At 39.9% G+C, this 19,590-nt stretch overlaps 1 protein-coding gene across 3 annotated transcripts in view; it reads left to right on the top strand.

The window, feature by feature from the left end:
• Positions 1–19,590, top strand: part of LOC149155597 (Calcineurin-like metallo-phosphoesterase superfamily protein) — a 521,819-nt gene that overhangs the window by 123,942 nt on the left and 378,287 nt on the right. For all 3 annotated transcript variants that reach the window (XM_089445784.1, XM_089445785.1, XM_089445783.1), the window contains one exon: positions 14,292–14,413. In XM_089445784.1, coding sequence (XP_089301910.1) covers positions 14,292–14,413 — 122 coding nt within the window. The remainder of the gene's footprint in view (positions 1–14,291; positions 14,414–19,590) is intronic.

Genomic DNA, 19,590 nt, shown 5'->3' on the forward strand with positions numbered 1-19,590 from the left:
ACAACACAAATAGGAGGCTTTGATGGTGGTGGCATTCCATGTTATTCATACTTAGCACTTGTCATCATTCCCCTCATTTTGTTATCCCATTTTTCGATTGGTTGTTGTCAGTCGCTCATATTGGTTCCCTGTTGGTCGTGTCCTATGAGAAGAAGAGGTTGCAAATACCTGAGGTTGATGTAGCTATAAGAAAAGAAAAAGCATAAGACAAATGTTAAAATGCAAAATGTCAAGGGATGTAAAGCTATCAAAAGTCAAATATAGCTTGAGTTCTCTCCCCTCTTACATAGCCACTTGTCCCTTAGAGTGTCCATGCATATCATGCCTATCGAAGTAAAAGGAATTCTTAAAGAACATCCAAAATTCAATGAAATGATAAACTGCCCATCATTAAAGGGGGTTATATTTGCTAGTTTGAAACACTCTCCCCAAAATAATAATTTGACTTCCACAACATGGGGAATAAGTCATTACAATAATTTAACTTCACATTGCTTGAAACCCTCATAAGAGAGGTAATAAAATCCTCCAAAGTGTTGATTTTTGGTAGCATCAGATGTGATCTAAGTCTCAAAATTTTCCTGGAGGCTTAGACACATGCATTCTCCAATACCCAGAAATCGTTTTGGGAAATTCCACCTAGAGACAGTTTTATTAAAATAATTAATTATTTTTAATGGGTGCCTAAGTCTAAACTTAGGAAATTAGAATAATTAAAAGGTATTAATCTAACTGTGGGTGAAACTTCTAGAAGAAGACGAGGATTAAGCCAAAATGATATGATCCATTGATTAGAATCTACTCTGGGCCGTTGGTTCTCAATTGGAGGATTATAAGAGGAGGCTTGATAGGCATTTGGAAGACACATTGAGTTTAGAGTTCAGAAGATCGAATTTTTGAAGCAGAGTAGCTGCCATTGAGAATTCGAAGTGAGATTTTGCAATGAGGGGCAGGGATAGTTCCAGTTGGAGATTTCTCCTGATCCGGGAATAATAAGCAGAAGAGGAAGAGAGAGATTTGGAAGACCATCGTAGAGCTAGAAGAGGCTGATGCAGGGCCACGCAGAGGCAGTGTAGCCTAACGCAGAGGTGGTGCAGAGCCTTGAGGAGATCCAAAATTTGTTGGAGGAATTGGTTTCAAAGGCCAGAATCCAGGGTGTGAGACCGGGAGGTGAAAATCGAAGTTCCTGGGCAACAAATCGATCAATAGAAGGAGTGACCCAATCCCTAGAGGTTGTGATGCTAGGCTGATGCAGTCACTGTGCAGAGGCAACCAGGGGCCATTCATTCTTTGGCTAGATCAGTCAGATCTCAAGTGATAGTGTGAGGTAATCTCACTTATCTCTCTGTAAGTGATATTTTTTGTACTAGATAGCCAGGAGGCTAAGTCACCTGACACGGGGATTCGGGACACGTAGGATTCGGGATTCGTGGTGTCGGATTCGGGACACGCTGACCCCCGGAACAAGACACGTTAGGACACGTTATATATTATTTTATTAAAAATATATATATATATATATTTAAAATATATATATATATATATATATATATATATATATATATATATATATATATATATATATATATATATATATATATATATATATATATATATCTTAAAAATTAGTTATTAGCATATTTCTTACACAAATTTTAATTAATGATACAAATTTATTGATTTCAAACATAGATCTTCATCTATAGCTATTAGCATGCATAGTACATACAAAATTCAAATAAATGTCAGTGGTACTGGTCACATAAATGATAAATGATAAAATCATAAATCTATTAAAAATTTAAATCATGATTCATAATTCATAACTGAAAGACAACTTACAACTAGAAGATAGTAAGATAAACACACTGACAACTGTAGTTTTCTCATTAAGTCATCAAATCAAAATCTGTTACATAGGTAGTGTTGGTGCAATGCCAATGGCAAATACAAATAGAAAATATAAAACAACTATAGGTATACAAGCCTCAAGGCATCAATCAGCATCAGAATCAGCATCACTGTCCCCATCATCATGGTCCCCACTGCTCTCCTCTGCATCCTCCTCCTCCCCTGTATCCATAGTCGCCTCTGCATCTGCTGGTATGGAGGTTGAGTCATCAAAACTAATAGGGTCTAGCACTGGATCACCGAGATCCATGTTGGCCAATGCCAACTCAACAGTGGTGTCCAGACCCATATCTTCAGGAAAGACATCCCACATCTTTGTCTTTCCCCTCAACCACTCTTCCCTCTGCTTGTAAATAAGACGAAGGTTGGTGTGCACATACACCATTGTCTCTGCCCTGGACTGCTCAAGCCTGTTCTTCTTCACAGTATGCAAATTCCCATATGTGCTCCAATTCCTCTCGCAACAAGAGGATGAAGTCACCTGAGAGAGGAGCCTCATGGCTAACTGCTGAAGAGGAGGGCTTGTTGCCCCATGATTTGCCCACCAAGAGTAGGGCTTCTTAAGCCCCCTGTCTTTAATCACATCATAGCCTCCAAACCGACCACTGCCAGTGGAAAACTCTGCAAAGGCATCCTCCACCTCAGCAAGCAATGCACTATCATGATAAATCCGCTTCAATGCCTCTTTCCTCCCCTGTGAGATTTCACCATCCATGTGAGGAGGGAATCTGCGGGAAGGTCCACCATTCAGCCACTCATGGCTGTAGTATTTGGGGTTCAATGAGTGAGCCAAACAATGTAAAGGTGTACAATTCTTGTCCCATCTGCGGACAAGAATATCATGTATGGTATCGCAGAAGGCCTCTGGTGATGTCTCATACGAGGGGCACTCACTCTGTAGAATAATGCTCCTCACAGACTCAATCATGGAATCCCATCCCTCATAAACCTCTCCTAGGATGGGTTTGTCTGTATCTGCAACTCGAAGCAAAGAGATGATAGGGTCCATGATCCGAATAATTAGATCTACCCTCTCCCACCAAGCATCATCTAGTACCGTGTCCTTCACTCTTTTAGAGGCTGCCTGATCTGTCTTTCTCCAAAAAGACCAAAACTGAGAAATAACCATGGACCCAAGAGCAGTCTTGACCTCCCTCAACCTCTTCAACATCATGAATGAAGATGCAAACCGTGTATCAGCAATCTTCAACAATGATAGATTACTGTACTCCTTGTAGATAGTGAGGGCATTTGTATGATTTTGCACAAAGTTACGGATATGTCTTGCATCCTCAATAATGCTTCCAATCCAAAGCACATCAGAAGTAATGGATTTCAGTGCTAAGTTCAATGAATGGACAATGCAAGGTGTCCAAAACACTTGTGGATATTTAGCTTCCACAATCATGCCAGCCGCCTTGCAAACAGGTGCATTATCTGTAATGATTTGCACACAAGAATCAACGCCTACCTCTTCAACAACTCTAATAAATAACTCACCCATAAATTGTGCATCCTTGTATTCGCCAAGTGTATCCACTGCTTTCAGGAAAACTGGACCATTCAAGGAAGACACCATGAAGTTGATGATTGGGTGTCGTGCTGGATCTGTCCATCCATCAGAAACAATGCTAACCCCAGATGTTGGCCATGATGCCTTAATAGGCTCGAGCATTTTTTGCACCTCTTTTTTTGCCTTCGTCAACAATGTGGTTCTCAGCTTCTCTGACCCAGGAGGCACATACCCTGCTGGAGCCCCTTGAGTTAGAGCTCGGCACATCTCAACAAATAAAGGTGAACGTGCAACATTAAATGATATGAAGTTTTGATAGAAGAAGAAGGCAATGGTGAGATCAAGCTCGTCCCGTCTCTCTTTTTGGAAAATCCTGTCCATTGGACCAAGTGATCTTCTTTTTAATGCTTGTCCCCTAGTAGAAGTAGAACTCTCAAATGGAAATTTGGTGGTGGCTTTCCTCAAAAATGGAAGGGGGTCTTCATTCTTGCCCTTGGGTGCTTTTGATTTTGAAGCCAGTGCCACATGTTCCATACCAACATGGGCCTCCTTTTCCAATTCTTTTCTCTTTTGTGAAGGAATATCTTTACAAGCTCCAATCCCCTTACCAGGTATAGCCAACAAATGTGCTCTCACACGGTGATATGTGCTTGTGAAAGAAAGGTTACAAAAGCTGCATTTCCATTGCACATTGCCTCCTCCCTTTCCCTTGCTGTTTGAACCATCCTCTCTTGCGACATATTTCCACAATGGATATTTTTCATTGTCTTTAACTCCTCTTCCCTCAAGATTACTTGCAGCAGACTCTGATGATATTGGGGGAGGAAGAGCATCTCTACCCATGACATTCTTGCCCTTCCTTGCTGCCCCTGCCGTTGATTGAGCCATGTTACCTCAACTTGTAAAAAAAATGAACAAACAGTCAAACTGCTGTAAAATTTTTAAAATGCAAACAGCAAAAGAAATGAACAAGAATCAAGTTCATTTTATAGGCTAGCAGTGGCTCACTGCCAACTGGCTGTATAATGTATTCTATGTTGTTGTATAAAAAATTAAAGACAGTGTTCTAAACTTCTACACTGCCAGGACAGGCCAAGGTCTGAGTGTTATAAAAGACAGTGTTCTCAGCAGCCCTAAATATGTTGAATTTGTGGCACTTCTGAGTACTCTAGGCCTATGCACAATGGGCTATCTTTATCAGCTATACGCACAGCCACTAAGAGGAAGACTTCAGCTCTTTCCAACTCATGCCAATGTGGAGAAACCCGGCCCAGAATTCAATAATACGCAGAGGATGACCCCACACTTACTCCGTTTAGCATTTCAATCACATTATGGAGGCTAAACTATGCCCAGAAATGTACAACGAACTCATTCTTGACTCTGATTTATAGGTTAATGGCCTGTTCTAACATGGATCTTCACTGCAGAACTAAATTATGATGTTTTTGTATATATCGATAGCCGTAAGTTGAACATTACGCAAGCATTTTCTACTTTAAAGCTGTGGCCATGAGATACATATTTCAGACAAAGCCAAGTGTGTCCATTCTGCCAACTGAATAGTGAATACCATACTCCGTTTATAAAAATATCCAAACCCAACACTCTTATTACACACGCTTCTGCTCACTCATTCCATCATCAAGGTAATAAACAAGATGCACAGACTCAGTTCTTGTCATTGCAGCTCTGAAATATTACATATGTAACCTTTATTATAAAACACAGTGGGCCGTGGCGTATACCTTTGTTCTGTCTATTTATTAATTTAACTATGGTTCATATATGTATCATGGTGGCCCGCATCTATCTATAGCTCACACAGAAATGGATCGCACAGTGATAATATAACACTGGCGACTCGTTCATGATTTCAAAGGCTCGTTCTTAACGACTGGAGCATTGTTAGATTTCAGTGGCTCAGATTATATGGCGTTGCTCCATACGTTGTGGTGACTGGTTCTATATACCCAACATTACAGTGGTTCAAGGGTTTTGTGTCACGCAATTTATGCAAACTGATCACTGATAAGGCGTGATACATATTAAGTTTTAACAGCTCAGCAAACTAACCTTAAACCTGCAAATTGCAATGCGGTCCGCCGCTCCAAATCGCTCCAAATCGCTGTTACTCGCTCCAAATCGATGTTAAGGTTGCAAATGCGGTCAAATGGGAATGACAACAGCGAACTTAAACCTACCAGCAGCCCGAAAAACGAATCTGAAACCAGGATTCGATTCCAAAATCGTGACACGTTCTTCATTTTTTTGACACGCTCATGACACGACGTACTCGGATATGACATGACGAGTCATTGAAACATGACACGTGTCAGGACAGAATCGTGTCCGATTCGGGATTCGTCCAGGGGTTTGGACGAATCCGGTTTCATAGCCAGGAGGGCATCCAGATATTATATTCAGTAAACTATTGCATAATAATAAAACCCTCAGCTACTGCACGAGTATTCCCACATTGGTTTTTTCCGGGGACGTTTGTCCAAAAATAACTATGTAGATATGGTGTATTATTTCTTTCTTGTTCAGTTTCTTGTTTCCACATTTTATTTAAATGGTGAAGGTTGTAGTGTATTAGTTTCGGTGTTTACTATAGGAAATAATAAATAATTTTGTTCAGTAATTAACAAATAGAAGAAGCATAATCAGTTGTTGCAGTGGAAATTTGGGCATCCAAATTTTCACACAAAGTGGGCGGAACCTTCAAAACAATTCCAATAAAACCTAAAATAATGCCTGTGATCCTTTAAAATATGCCTTAAATAAAGGCCCATGCCCATACCAAAAATCAAGGGTCTTCCATGAAGCATGGGAATGACTTTCCAAGTTAAAAAGTGGGTCATAAAAACCCCAATAAATAAAGTGATGTCAAACATTGGAGGCCAATTTTACTTGAAGAGAGGCTCCATTGCTTGGAAGAGAAGTTGTTCCACCTTCTAATGGCTAGATTATATCCACACAGGGTCCAACGCTCCACTTGGTTGTCCTCTACACATTCAATGTTCACTTGGAGGAGACAAACAACTAGTAAAACGAGTTGACTTGGTCCATTTGCATTTTCTTGCAATGATTTTCCTCCCTTTTTCTTAGAAACTTAACCTTTTTGAGTAACCGCTCTTTTTCAACCTTGGCTTATCCCAACTGCTAGATTTGACCCTTACAATAGCCCAATAGAGCTCATACTTGTGGGTCATTTTTTCAATTTAATGAGCCAAACGCTAGATCTCCAATACCTTTCACGATTTGGGAATTTGAGAACCTGGGTTTGCTTGGAATAACTTTTTAGATGAATTTGGACGTAAGACATGCCCCATTCCACCAAGTGTAGACCTCAATATGCCCAACTAAGCCCACGTGCCTCAAAAGAGGGAACAACCACGTTTGATTGGGAATAATCTCCTTGATGCCTTCATATTTTCACGTGGCATGGAAAGTACACATTATGCTTAAGCAATTTGAGCCTTTCTTGACTTTTGACTCTTGGGATCCTCTACATTAGGATCTGTGAACTGCCTTAGGAAACATGAAATGCTGTGAATTGTGAGACTTCCATGTTGAAAGCTGAAAATGAATAACATACCAAAGCTAGAGAATGCATATAGACTCTATGGCACATGACCATGTGGGTGGACATAGATGTGCTCAAGACATGGACTAGATTGGGCATACATTGTCCAATTACCCTTACAAAACCAATGGCTCCTCTAAACCATGTTTCCAAGTAGGTCCATCCTATGCCCTCCAATCCTAGACAGGGTGAAAGGACCTAAGAGTGGGGTTTAAAATGACCAGATATAGCTTGTTGATTTGGGGTAGCATTGGATGTGCTCTAGCCATGAAAATTGGTGGAGAGGCTAAAGCACATGAGATCTCCAAGACCCAGAAATGGTTTGGACAGATTGTACCTGGTTTGGGAGATATTAAAATAATTAATATTTTTAATGGAGTTCCTAAGTCTAAACTTAGGAAAAATAAAATATTAATGGGTATTAATATAAAACTGGGTTAGAAGGTTCCAAAAGTCATGGATCAAGCCAAATCTAATCTTAGCCGTTGATTAGAGATTTAATCTCGGTCGTTGAAGGACCAACGAGAAAAGTATAAGAAGAGGCTTGAGGGTCAGTTGGAGAACACACCAGAGTGATCAGTCATTTACTAGAGCGGGGTTTGCTAAGTAAAATCGAATCAGTGATCAGCAACGAGGGGCAGTGAATACTGGACAGAGAGGCAGAGATAGTGCCGAGAGACCAGAGCAAAAGCAGAGAGGCAGACGCAGAGCCCAACAGAGACAGGGCAGAGGCCAGAGGAACTGCATCATCCACGCAGAGGGCAACAAGAGTGACGCAGAGGGTCCCAGAGGCTGCACAGTGCCTTAGAGGGCTGACGTAGAGGGGTTTGAGGCTGACGTAAAGGCTAGAAGGGCCAGCGCAGTGCTTCAAAGTTTCTGGAGAAGGTTTCGTGGGACAGGTTTTTTGAATACCTGTTTCCGAATAGAGAGGTATTACTACCGATTGTTTTTCTCTGTCGGGTGAGCCAATTTGGCACCGAGTTGTACTCAACGAAATACTGCATAATAATAAACCCTCAGAATTGTTGCACCGGTTTTCCTGCATTGGGTTTTTTCGGGAATGAGTTGTCCAAAAAATAACGGTGTCAATTGTGTGTTTGTTTTCTTTCAGCTATTGATCTGTAGCTATGTCACAGGGTTCGACGAACCTGAAGGTTCAGGTTCGAAATTCGGCGAACCTGAAAAAAATTTGAAATTCGTTCAGGTTCACCGAACCTGAAAGTAGAACTTGAACGGCGAACCTGAACGAATTCGAACCTAATCGAACCTTAAAATTCGAACCTGAAAAATCGAACCTGTACGTATTTTAACGCGAATTTCAACGGTTTTTTTTAGGTTCGATGGTTTTTTTGGCAGTTTTATCGAACATCTGCATCTGCATGCTCAGATTTTTTTGAATAATGGATCGATTTTTACCTATGAACATTCATGCACTACAGCTGAAATCGAGGAACTATCTTTTTTGAAGTTCCTATGAAATTTACCATCAGGCCAAAAGCCATCATGACTCCCGCATTCGATGTGCAGTGAATGCTACAAAATTATCTTACTAAGAAACGCCTTTGGTGCATACCTGAAATGATGTGACATTCCTACAGTAAACTCAGTTGAATCTATTGGTATAGCAATGATGGATATCCATATTAAATGGAAAATCAACACTTGTACTAAATTGTTTTCAAATCGATTTTGGCTCATTGTTCTCATGTAAAATTGTGTGTACAATTTGTCATCTAGAAGTTCCAAACCCTTAGCTTTCATCTCTGTGAAAAGATGGCGTGCTTCTTCCTCTAGGCCTACTTTGTGACAAATCCTGATCAAATACTCATAGTTTACTGAATCCAAATTGGGATCCGTTCCACTCTGTTGAATCAGGAATGAATATGCTTCCTCAAAATCTTTGTCGAAGAGGATTCCCTTAAGGAGATGAGCATAAGTACCATACAAAGGCTTAATCCCTTTTTCTTTCATTTTATCCAAGAACTAAAGTGCGCCTCCAAGCTTCCTTGTCTTGCAAGCATAATTAATCATTATATCATATGTAAATGCATCCGGTTGGTAGCCATTGTACAGTGTCATAATACATCTAACAGTGGCCTAAAAACTAATCAGTCGTCATCTTATATAATTGGAAGGTTATTTGCATTGTTCAAACTTTAACTTAGTACATTGTTTGGCATTTTATTAAAATTTGGAGGACTGCTAAACTAATTAAAGGTCTGATATAAATACTGAAAAGTCTGGTAATAAACATAGCACTGAGCAGTGGTATGATTCACCCATTGTTCAAACTTTAACTTAGTACATTGTTTGGCATTTTATTAAAATTTGGAGGACTGCTAAACTAATTAAAGGTCTGATATAAATACTGAAAAGTCTGGTAATAAACATAGCACTGAGCAGTGGTATGATTCACCCATTTTTATTTATATTTGAATTTCACTATTTTATCATTTATTTAAATTCGAATCTTAATATGCCATTGCCAACAAAAACGCAGACATATTTGTATTCATGTGTTTATGGATCGATTTTGAATTTTCTATTATTTTGTCATATATAGATATATATATAAATATATATATATTGAAAAAATGTGTAGTCGAACCTAATGCCGAACCTCATTCGAACCTGATCAGAAAATTCGAATTCGAATCGAACTTAATCGCTGTCGAACTCGAATTCGAACTCGAACCGTGTGACATAGATCTGTAGATGTTGTGACTATATTGTGTTTATTTCGTTATTTATATGTTTTAAACAAACTTGTTTAGAATTAACAAGTAGAAGAAATAAACTAGAAGAATATAGATTAAATTTCTAACGGATAGACTTAGAAATTTCAACATGGTATCTCAGAGGGTGGTTACAGATCACAGGAAAGTTGAAGGCACTAGCTGAAGCAGAGCATTTGCAGCGAAAACAACTGTCTCGAGTGACAAAAGTTGTTCCTAGTAGAAAGCAACAGAGAAGGGTTGACACAGAGGGTTTGCATCCTCAGTTTGATCCAGGAGGAGGATCAGCACAGAGGCAGAGAGGGGTAGATCTGACCTATGCAGTGCCCGATCATCTTTCTCAGCCAGGAAGGATCGACGCTATGGCTAGGAGGTGCAAATTCAGCCGTTGCTGGGATTGCGGAGAACCTAGAGGCTCAATCCTTCAGTTGCTAGGGCATAGGAAACTATGGGCAATTTGCAGGAGTGAATTTGGTGGGGAACTATGGGCAGAATAGTACCTAACAGGGCAAAACCAAGGTAGAGGGAGTTGCTGCCGAGGTGGATTTCTAGCCAAGGAATCCGAATCAGTGTTGCAGTTGCACAGACGGTCGGAGAGGGGCAACTTGACGGTTGGCAGAAGGATTTCTAGGGGGGAAATCGGGACTCATAGGGAGTTCAGAAGAGAACTTCCAGAGAGGAAGTAGAGAGAATCGGAGGAGTCGAACTGAGAGCTTCCAGATGGGAAGTAGAGAGACTTAGCAAGAGTCTAAATGAGAACTTCCAGGCAGAAAGTGTAGAGACTCGGAGGAGTCGACAGAGAAGAGCAGAGAGATGGCTGTGAATGGGTTGAGGGATTGGGATAGGCTGGACGGAGCATCCAACTTTGTGGTTTGGAAAGCTAGGATCCTGTCCATTCTAGACAAACATCGCATCAAGGGTTTCGCCTTGAGAGTAATGGCTATCCCAGTTGACCCCATAGCTAATGAAAGGTACGAGGAGGCATTGGCCAAGCCAAAGTGCATCATCTTTGATGGGGTCAAGGATCATGTGGTCCAACATATTGCTGAGAAGGAAATGGCAAAGGAGATGTGGGACACCTTGAAGACATTGTACCAGCATACTTCTGTGCAGAGGAAGATGTTACTAGAGAATCAGCTAAGGTCACACCAGATGCAGAAGGGGGAGCAGTTAGATCACTTCCTTGGTCGTTTGAAGGAGATCCAGGACCAATTGACTTCCATAGGAGCCATGTCGGATCAGGAGTTGATGGTGAGCACTGCACTTAACGTAGTCTCCGAGGAGTGGCAGACATTTGTCCATAGCATACTGGACATGGTGAGTCTTCCAGATTGGGAAGAATTGTGGGCGGCTCTTCGCTAAGAGGAGATAAGACGACTAAGCAAGACGAGAAGTAACAACAAAGGAGTCCATACCAAGAAGGAAGAGGAAGAGGATGCGACTCTGGCATCTGCGGGAAAGCAGGAGAAGAGGAAGAAGGACCTCTCCAAGGTCAAGTGCTTCCATTGTGGGGAACTGGGTCACTATGTGAACCAGTGTCCGAGGAAGAAGAGTAAGGGAGAGGCTTCTGACTCTAAGGCAGCACCAGCGAAGGCGGAGAAAGAAGTCGAGGAGGATGACGATTGTGCCATGAGTGCTCATGTGCCACTAGAGAAGAAGTGGGGAGACATCGAGCTATAGTTAGGAAGACTACAGGCGATGAGGAGGACCCTTGAGTTACCCAACCTCTTGGATTATACCTTGCTACGGGAGCTCTAAAGAGGAGTAGCAGGACTAGCGGATGTCGGTAGAGACGGATGCCGATGAAGCGACAGAGAGTGCTACAGTGTAGCAGTCCTCTGGCAGTGCGAGGCTAGCAGGCTGCAATAGTGCGAGAGGCACGGGAGTGTTGCACCAGTGCAGGATGGCACAGAGAAGTGTGCAATGGTGCGAGATGCAAGGAGTTGTTGCAACAACGTAGAGGTCAGTAGAGGGAGCACTTGTTAGCGGTAGAGAGAGCTTCAACATCAGGAGTGTTTCTAGCCTGACAGGGATGTCAGAAGTTGGGTGGATCAGTTACTTACTTCTCAGTGACTGAGTTGCAGTGCAGTAGCATGATGCAACATTATGAGAGGGGATGCATTGTAGATGCAGTGTTGGGAGGATGGACCAGCAGCAGCACGGATGCAGAGGGAGCTGCCGTATGGATGCAACAGTGGCAGTGGCAAGGCTATGGGAAACAATACAGGATGTAGCAGTGTAGAGGATGTTGGGCGGGTAGGCCTAGCATCAACACAAGTATCGGTGCCATATAGTCAGAGTAATGCTCAGTGTGGAGTATTACTAGAGCTCAATCCTCGCTAAGAGGGAGTGCTGATTTGGGGTAGCATCGGATGTGCTCTAGCCATGAAAATTGGTGGAGAGGCTAAAGCACATGAAATCTCCAAGACCCATAAATTGTTTGGACAGATTTTACCTGGTTTGGGAGATATTAAAATAATTAATATTTTTAATGGACTTCCTAAGTCTAAACTTAGGAAAAATAAAATATTAATGGGTATTAATATAAAATTGGGTTAGAAGGTTCCAAAAGTCATGGATCAAGTCAAATCTAATCTTAGTCGTTGATTAGAGATTTAATCTCAGTCGTTGAAAGACCAACGAGAAAAGTATAAGTAGAGGCTTGAGGGTCAGTTGGAGAACACACCAGAGTGATCAATCATTCGATATACTAGAGCGGGGTTTGCTAAGTAAAGTCGAATGAGTGATCAACAACGAGGGGTAGTGAGTACTGGACAGAGAGGCAGGGATAGTGGCGAGAGACCAGTGCAGAAGTAGAGCGGCAGATGCAGAAGCCAGAGTAGGCAACACAGAGCCCAACAGAGACAGCGCGGAGGCCAAAGGGACTGCGTCATCCACGCAGAGGGCAGCAGGAGTGATGCAGAGGGTCCCAATGGCTACGCAGTGCCTTAGAGGGTTGACGTAGAGGGGTTTGAGGCTAATGCAGAGGCCAGAAGGGCCAGTGTAGTGCTTGAGAGTTGCTGTAGAGGGTTTCGTGGGACAGGTTTTCTGAACACCTGTTTTCGAATAGAGAGGTATTACTACCAGTTGTTTTTCTTTGTCGGGTGAGTCTGTTTGGCACCCAGTTGTACTCAAGGAAATACTACATAATAAGAAACCCTCAGAATTGCTGCGTTGGTTTTCCCGCATTGGGTTTTTCCGGGGATGAGTTGTCCAAAAAATAATGGTGTCACTTGTGTGTTTGTTTTATTTCAGCTGTTGATCTGTAGATGTTGTGACTGTATTGTGTTTATTTCGTTATTTATATGTTTTAAATAAACTTGTTCAGAATTAACAAGTAGAAGAAATAAACCAGAAGAATATAGATTAAATTTCTAACGGATAGACTTAGAAATTTCAACATATCTGACCATAATAGGCCTAGAATACCATAATACATAACATCACATGGCCTAAAACGCTTTGACTTGCATTATTTGGGCTTACAATGTGTTTCCTAAAAGGAAAAATGGCTATAGGTATCTCCGCTGAAATGAGGGGTAACAGGACCTTTGAAAACTGATCTCTCTTATAGAATACCGAATTTCAACTGAATTAGCAATTACATAGGTCCCTAGTTCAGCATCTAATAACTTCTTATGGAGATAGTAGATATAAATTAAAACAATGCGGGGGGAGTTACCTTCATCAACACAGAAAACAACGCGTTCATAGATATTAGTGATGTTTTGTCAAAACCTTTATAATAAAAATACTACAACTACTGAGTGTCATGATAATCATGAGGTCAGGTATATAGTCATACTAAAACTCAGATTCAAAATGTAATTTGAAGAGGAAAATTTGATATATTTATCTTAATGGTGGTAAACTATGTTTCCTGATGAGAGGTATGTTTTAACATATAAGATTGTTCTTAAGCCCCAAGAGTTAGCTCAATCAGTTGAATCATCTGCCCAAGACATGTTGCCATCAGGGAGGCCTTAGATCACAGGTTCAAATCCAGTAGAATCCATTGGGGTTACTGGCCATTATTGTGGATAGCAGTTGGGCTGCCTTCCATCTAGATACTCTGTGAAGGAGGAGGGGATCCTGCAAGGTTTTCCTTAAAAAAGAAATAAAAAGATTGTTCCTATGCTTCTCTTGGCAATCAAATTGACTACTTCTTAGTACGTTATTACTTGAAGAATTGGTAAATTTCTCATTAACAATTTAAGCCTCAGTGGTTGTATCATTTTCCAACTTTACTGGATAAACTGGCAAATTTCTCAAACCCTCCATAAATATATTTTACTCCTTTCCGCTTTAATTTTACTTTTGTATTGCTCGATATTCTTTATGGTATGCTTCTCAGAGTTCCACTACCTGATCGATTTAATATACTACATGTATCATTTGTAGTTCATAACTAAGGATCAAATAAGGAACCTCCAAGTTAACTTCAGCACTACTTTAGTTTCCTCTTTCTCTATATATAGACTTCGGTACAATGAGAGGAGCATTTCTTGTTAGGTTTATACAATGTAATATATGAACTTCACAGGTTATAGGAACGTGGGATGACCATGATTATGGACTGAATGATGCTGGAAAAGAGTACAAGGGCAAAAATGTAAGCCAGAGACTTATGCTAGATTTCTTGGATGAACCCCCAGATAGTCCAAGGTGAGATATGAACATATGCCCTAGGTTATTTTATTTGATGTTTAGACTCTTAAAAGGATTCATGCATGCTATTGTCTTAATTTCTGTATTTCACGCCTATGTTAAACTGCTAAGCACTCGGCTTCCTTCAAGATAATAAAGAAACAAGGCAGATGAAGTAAAGTCTACTGAAATTAAATGGCTATATTTCTGTATGGTCACAGTCCATCTAAAAGACCAATAAATTTTCTAAATTCCTACATTTAGAGGTATTTGCTTATGTGTAGCAGTTTTTATTTCCATGGAGACATTGTGCTGGGATTTCCCAGAAATGGCTTTTGATGCAAATTCAGAAATTCCACGTCAATCTTGAGGTTTCACAGATATTTCCTGTGGATTTTCAGCATTAAAGATGAATCTGAACTAAATTACAGCCACACATATTTCATTTCTCTTCAACAAAATATATCAACCAATGGAAGAAAATAAACACCAAATAAATGCAATTTAAGGGAACAATGTTTCCAGCTTTCTGGGCACATTTCCCAACATAAATTAGATCTGAAAATAACATACTACAACAAATTTATTACAGCCACAAATTTTCCGACTTAGCTTCTATATTTTTGTAAAATCACCTAATAAAATCTGCTCTATGTTATAGCTTATGTCAAATCAGCAGGCATAACTGACACTAGAAACTACTCAATTATCATGAGAACATAAAAATCAGATCTGCAAGTACACAAAGTTTGGACAGCAAGGAACTTGTCATATATACATTAGATGAAGTTGTAAGTACATACTAAGAAGTTTTAAGTACATACTAACAGTATAATACAAACTAGTAGAAGCCTCTTCAAACCCTACCTAAGGCATTCACCATAAATAACAAATCCTAGCCACTAACTCCTATGTAGGAATCACTCCCAACCAAAGCTGGTTGCTCCACTAAAGATCCACAACTAGCAAGCATACACACTGACAGTTGTCTTTAGATATTACACTTACACCATAGAGGTGCACAAGAGAAACCAAAATAGTCTTCCACTATATTCACGTCAAGCATTTCAAGTGGTCAATTTCCCACACCACAAAACTCTAGTCTTCTTTTCTCACAAGAACCACAACAGCAAGTGCTGCCTTTTTCTCCTCTAGGTCCTCTCCCAAACGCGAGCTTCCCTTATCTAGATATGGCAAAGCCTAACCCTAATTCTTTGCTTGCATCAACACGAGAACCCATAGTGCATTATACAACACGAGACCCCATAGTGCACTATACAAGTGTGAAAAGTATAATTAAGGAGTACACTGAAAGAGACAAGTTTGCTTTAGCTCTCACATCTTTAAGACATGATGATCAAGATGATCAATGAATATGAATGGAATTGAAGACTCTCTCCTCTCTTTATATAAAATAGGTGAGAGAGGCCAATAATAGTAAACTGGACAAGGTACATAAAAAATTATCTCAAGCAATCTAACTAATCACTAGGTAGGTCCACATGTGAAGTGCTTCAAATCTAAGGTGACACATGGCAAGCTCCATGTTAAGCATGTCCATGAAGCATGTATATTGTTACTGATCAAATTAGCAAGCTTGGCAAGGTAGGGACAAGATGCCAAATAGCAATCACATAGGAGATTCACCCATTGTCACCTCAGCGAAATCTCTTCTCACTTTTGGCTAACTCCTAGAATCAATGTTGCACTAATCGTTATCGGGATTAAATCGGCGCGGGGAAAAAATTGGAAAAAATCGTAAAAATCAAGAAAAAATCAGTAAAACTCGGGAAAAATTATAACATACAAAAATATTCATTTTTTTTCAATTTTTTTTAATATCTAAAGCATCTACAACATAAAATAAATACATTGACACATAAATATGATAAAAGAACTAATATATAAGATGTTTAATATGATTCTAGTGCCACATCACACATAACAATGAATCATGTCCTGAATAGTAAGTCCTGACTCATGACTCCCAACTCAGCCTCAAAATATCAACAAAAAATATAATAATGTATCTCATATCATGAGTCATAATGTCATATACATTGAAATGAACCAAATAACTGAAGTCTAATACTATTGATTTCCTTTGCCCCTCTAGATATAGATGTTGGTGGAGTTGGCAGTAGACTCTGCTGTGCTCTAGAAGCTGAAGAACTAGGAGCTACAGGAGGTAGACCACGTCCTCTACTGGTGACAGGGGTAGCTTGGGTCACCTCCTCCTCCTCATATATATATATATATATATTATTTATTCCGCGATTTTTTTGGATTTTTACGAAAAAATCGCGATTTTTTTCATAAAAATTGGGCAATTTTTTTATTTTTTATCTTTTATTTTTATTTATTTATTTATTTTTTCGGCCAATTATATCACAAAATTTAAAAAATCGCGATTTTACGATTTTATCGCGATAAAGTTGCGATTAGTGCAACACTCCCTAGAATGCCATGGGTGGTATCCCTACACAACACAGCTTCACCAAGGCTTAAAAGTGACCAATGCCTACAAACACTAAATTGATGAAGTTTAGGAGTTAAGAAGAAACAATAGATTTAATCTGATGTATGATAATTAATTGCAGAAAAATGCGTACCAAGAAGGAAAATACTCAATTAATGAAATGAGTGATCTTTTTTGGATTGCAAGTTTCTGTGGAGAGAGATGAGTTCGGATAATCCACAAAATGAGTGATCATAAGAAATGCACCAAAATTCAGTATAAACACCATTACCAATGCTTAAGATGAAATCCTTGAGAAAATACCTTTGGTTTGGGGCTGGAAATAATGATTTAGCTTCCTGCTATAAACTTGTTAATCTATTATTTAATAGAAATCTGCAGAAACCAGAAAGCAAAAGTTTATTTTGGTGTCTCTTACAAGCCTAGAAATGATATAGAAACTCATGGCTATTTATTGAGATATTAGTACAATGAAATAGGAACGAAATGAGTTGACTAGCACTTCAGTTGACCGAGTATTGAAAGATTCATTTAGATCAGGAAATTGTTACTTAGTTTTGGGGTCCAATTTCGAAGGGCTGAAAATTTGAAAGTCTCCCAATCAAGATGAAACCTATTGCAATCAATATTATGAGCGCTGAAAACACTTCCAAAGATGAATAATAATAAGTTAAAATACTTTAGAAGAATAGTTTGGGTTACTGATCCAGGTGGATATTGGTGGCCACCTGCCTATTCCACCTAGACCCCTCAGTTAGTTTCATATGTTTCCTTGTTCATTTAAGCATTTACTATTTTTAGCAATTTTTCAGGTCCTGAACTTTCGGGGTCTACGACAGACCCATACACCTGCGACGAAACCTGCAGTACTCAGTGAGACCTTTCCAACAAGGTAACATATGCGCCAAACGGAGATAATATGACCAAGTTACGACCCCGGGAAGTTGACTGCCCAACTAACCCCAACGGGCCCACAAGCTCTAGGTGTTACATCTCCTGGGGTTAGGGTTTTGGTTATTTAGGGTTTTCTCATGTTTTCCAATAATAAATAAGCCTTTGAGTCTCATTGTAACACAGTTCAGAGGCATGTAGTTGCCACATCTCTTCTTAGAGATAAACTACCATCGCCCAAGCTATTTTATTTCCATTTTGTTTGTAATCATAGTTCATTATTTTTCTATTAATGAAATGAAGTGTTTTTCTGTTGCATCTTTGTGTGTATGATTATATCTGTAAGTTGTTGCGTTCCTATTTAAGTTCGGATCAGTGGTATCGGAGCGATTTGCTCTTTCTCTGTTTTTCTTTGCATGTCCCCAACGAGGTCAGGGTATAAGGAGTTAGGGCTTGATCTGGTTGAACCATTGTAAGATCAACCTCGCAAAACCCGACGACCTCCCATGGTGGAAGAAAATAAAGACGAGGGGGCAGAAGATCCTTTCAAAATGTTGCTCGAGAAAGCCCTTGAGCGACAAAGTGATGCGATGATGGATAACTTTGCCTAGATCCTTCGATGACTACCCACAAGCGATGCATCTTTATCCAACAGCCACTCTGGAGGCGCCACTCCTTTTAAGGTACAAGTTAACTTCAATATTGATGCAGATGCATCTAACCTAGGTTAATCATTTACTAGAGAAGTTAGTTTATAAAGTGAGGATTTAATTAATTATTTTATTTTTCTAATAGTTTTTAGGAGAGAATGGTAATTCTTGTAAATAGGAGAAAATTCGAGAGTATTGTGGAAGGTTTGAGAAGATTATGGATTAGTTAGCTTTTATCTAGAGATAATGGATTGGATGAGAGATTTTATGGATATGAGAGATATTTTGGGAGTTAGTTTAGGGATCTAGAACCTACCTTGGGTTCTAATCCATTTGTATAAATTGAGGTAAGCCATGAGGCATGTATGTATGTAGAAGTGTGTAAGTGAGTGTGAAGAATGAGAGGCCATGAATAGGCCATGGGTTCTCCTGTAATTATTTTGTTTTATTGATTAATCATTTTCAGTTTATGTGTATACCTATTGTGTCATTTTCAATTTAGTGTTGTGAGCTATTGTTAATGAGTGCAGGCCTATGGTTAGATGTTAATTTTACCTGCGTCAGATATTCCCATATTCGAAGGCCTGATAGATGCAAACGCCGTAGATAAATGGTTAAATCTGTTGGAAGGATATTTTTCAATTCATGACTTTTCCAATCGGGAAAAGATTACTTTTTCACTTCTCAAAGCCGCCCCACATGTCAAGGACTGGTGGGAAACTTACTGTGAACAAAAGGACGAGAGTAAACCCTCGCTGTTTTCAGCCGCACCCACTGGGAATTCTTTCTGAGTCGCCATCAAGGAACAATATTACCCTGTCGGGAGCTATGAAGACAAATACATAAAGTGGACCACGCTACGGGAGGTAGGGGACCAAGATGCGTCAAACTTCACAAATATTTTCCATACCCTTCGCACGAAGCTGGGTATCAAGGATACTGAGTGGCATTTGGTGCTCAAGTATTGCGTTGTCTACACAAGTACATCCAGGAAGAGATGGAGTTCTTGGACATTTCCTCACTCGGCACAGCGTATTGGTACGCTATCAAGATTGAGCAGAAGTTTAAACAGAAGAAGTTGGACCTTGGATTTGCAAATCCAAAGCAAAGAAAAGGCGCACCCAAACCACAGAACAAAGGACCAAGCTAAGGTGGGGCTACCCAAGACAGCCCGT

Source organism: Pinus tabuliformis, chromosome 9 (assembly GCF_031772625.1).
Source record: "Pinus tabuliformis cultivar Carrire ecotype Pingquan chromosome 9, CPIR1, whole genome shotgun sequence".
Taxonomy (NCBI): Eukaryota; Viridiplantae; Streptophyta; class Pinopsida; order Pinales; family Pinaceae; genus Pinus; species Pinus tabuliformis.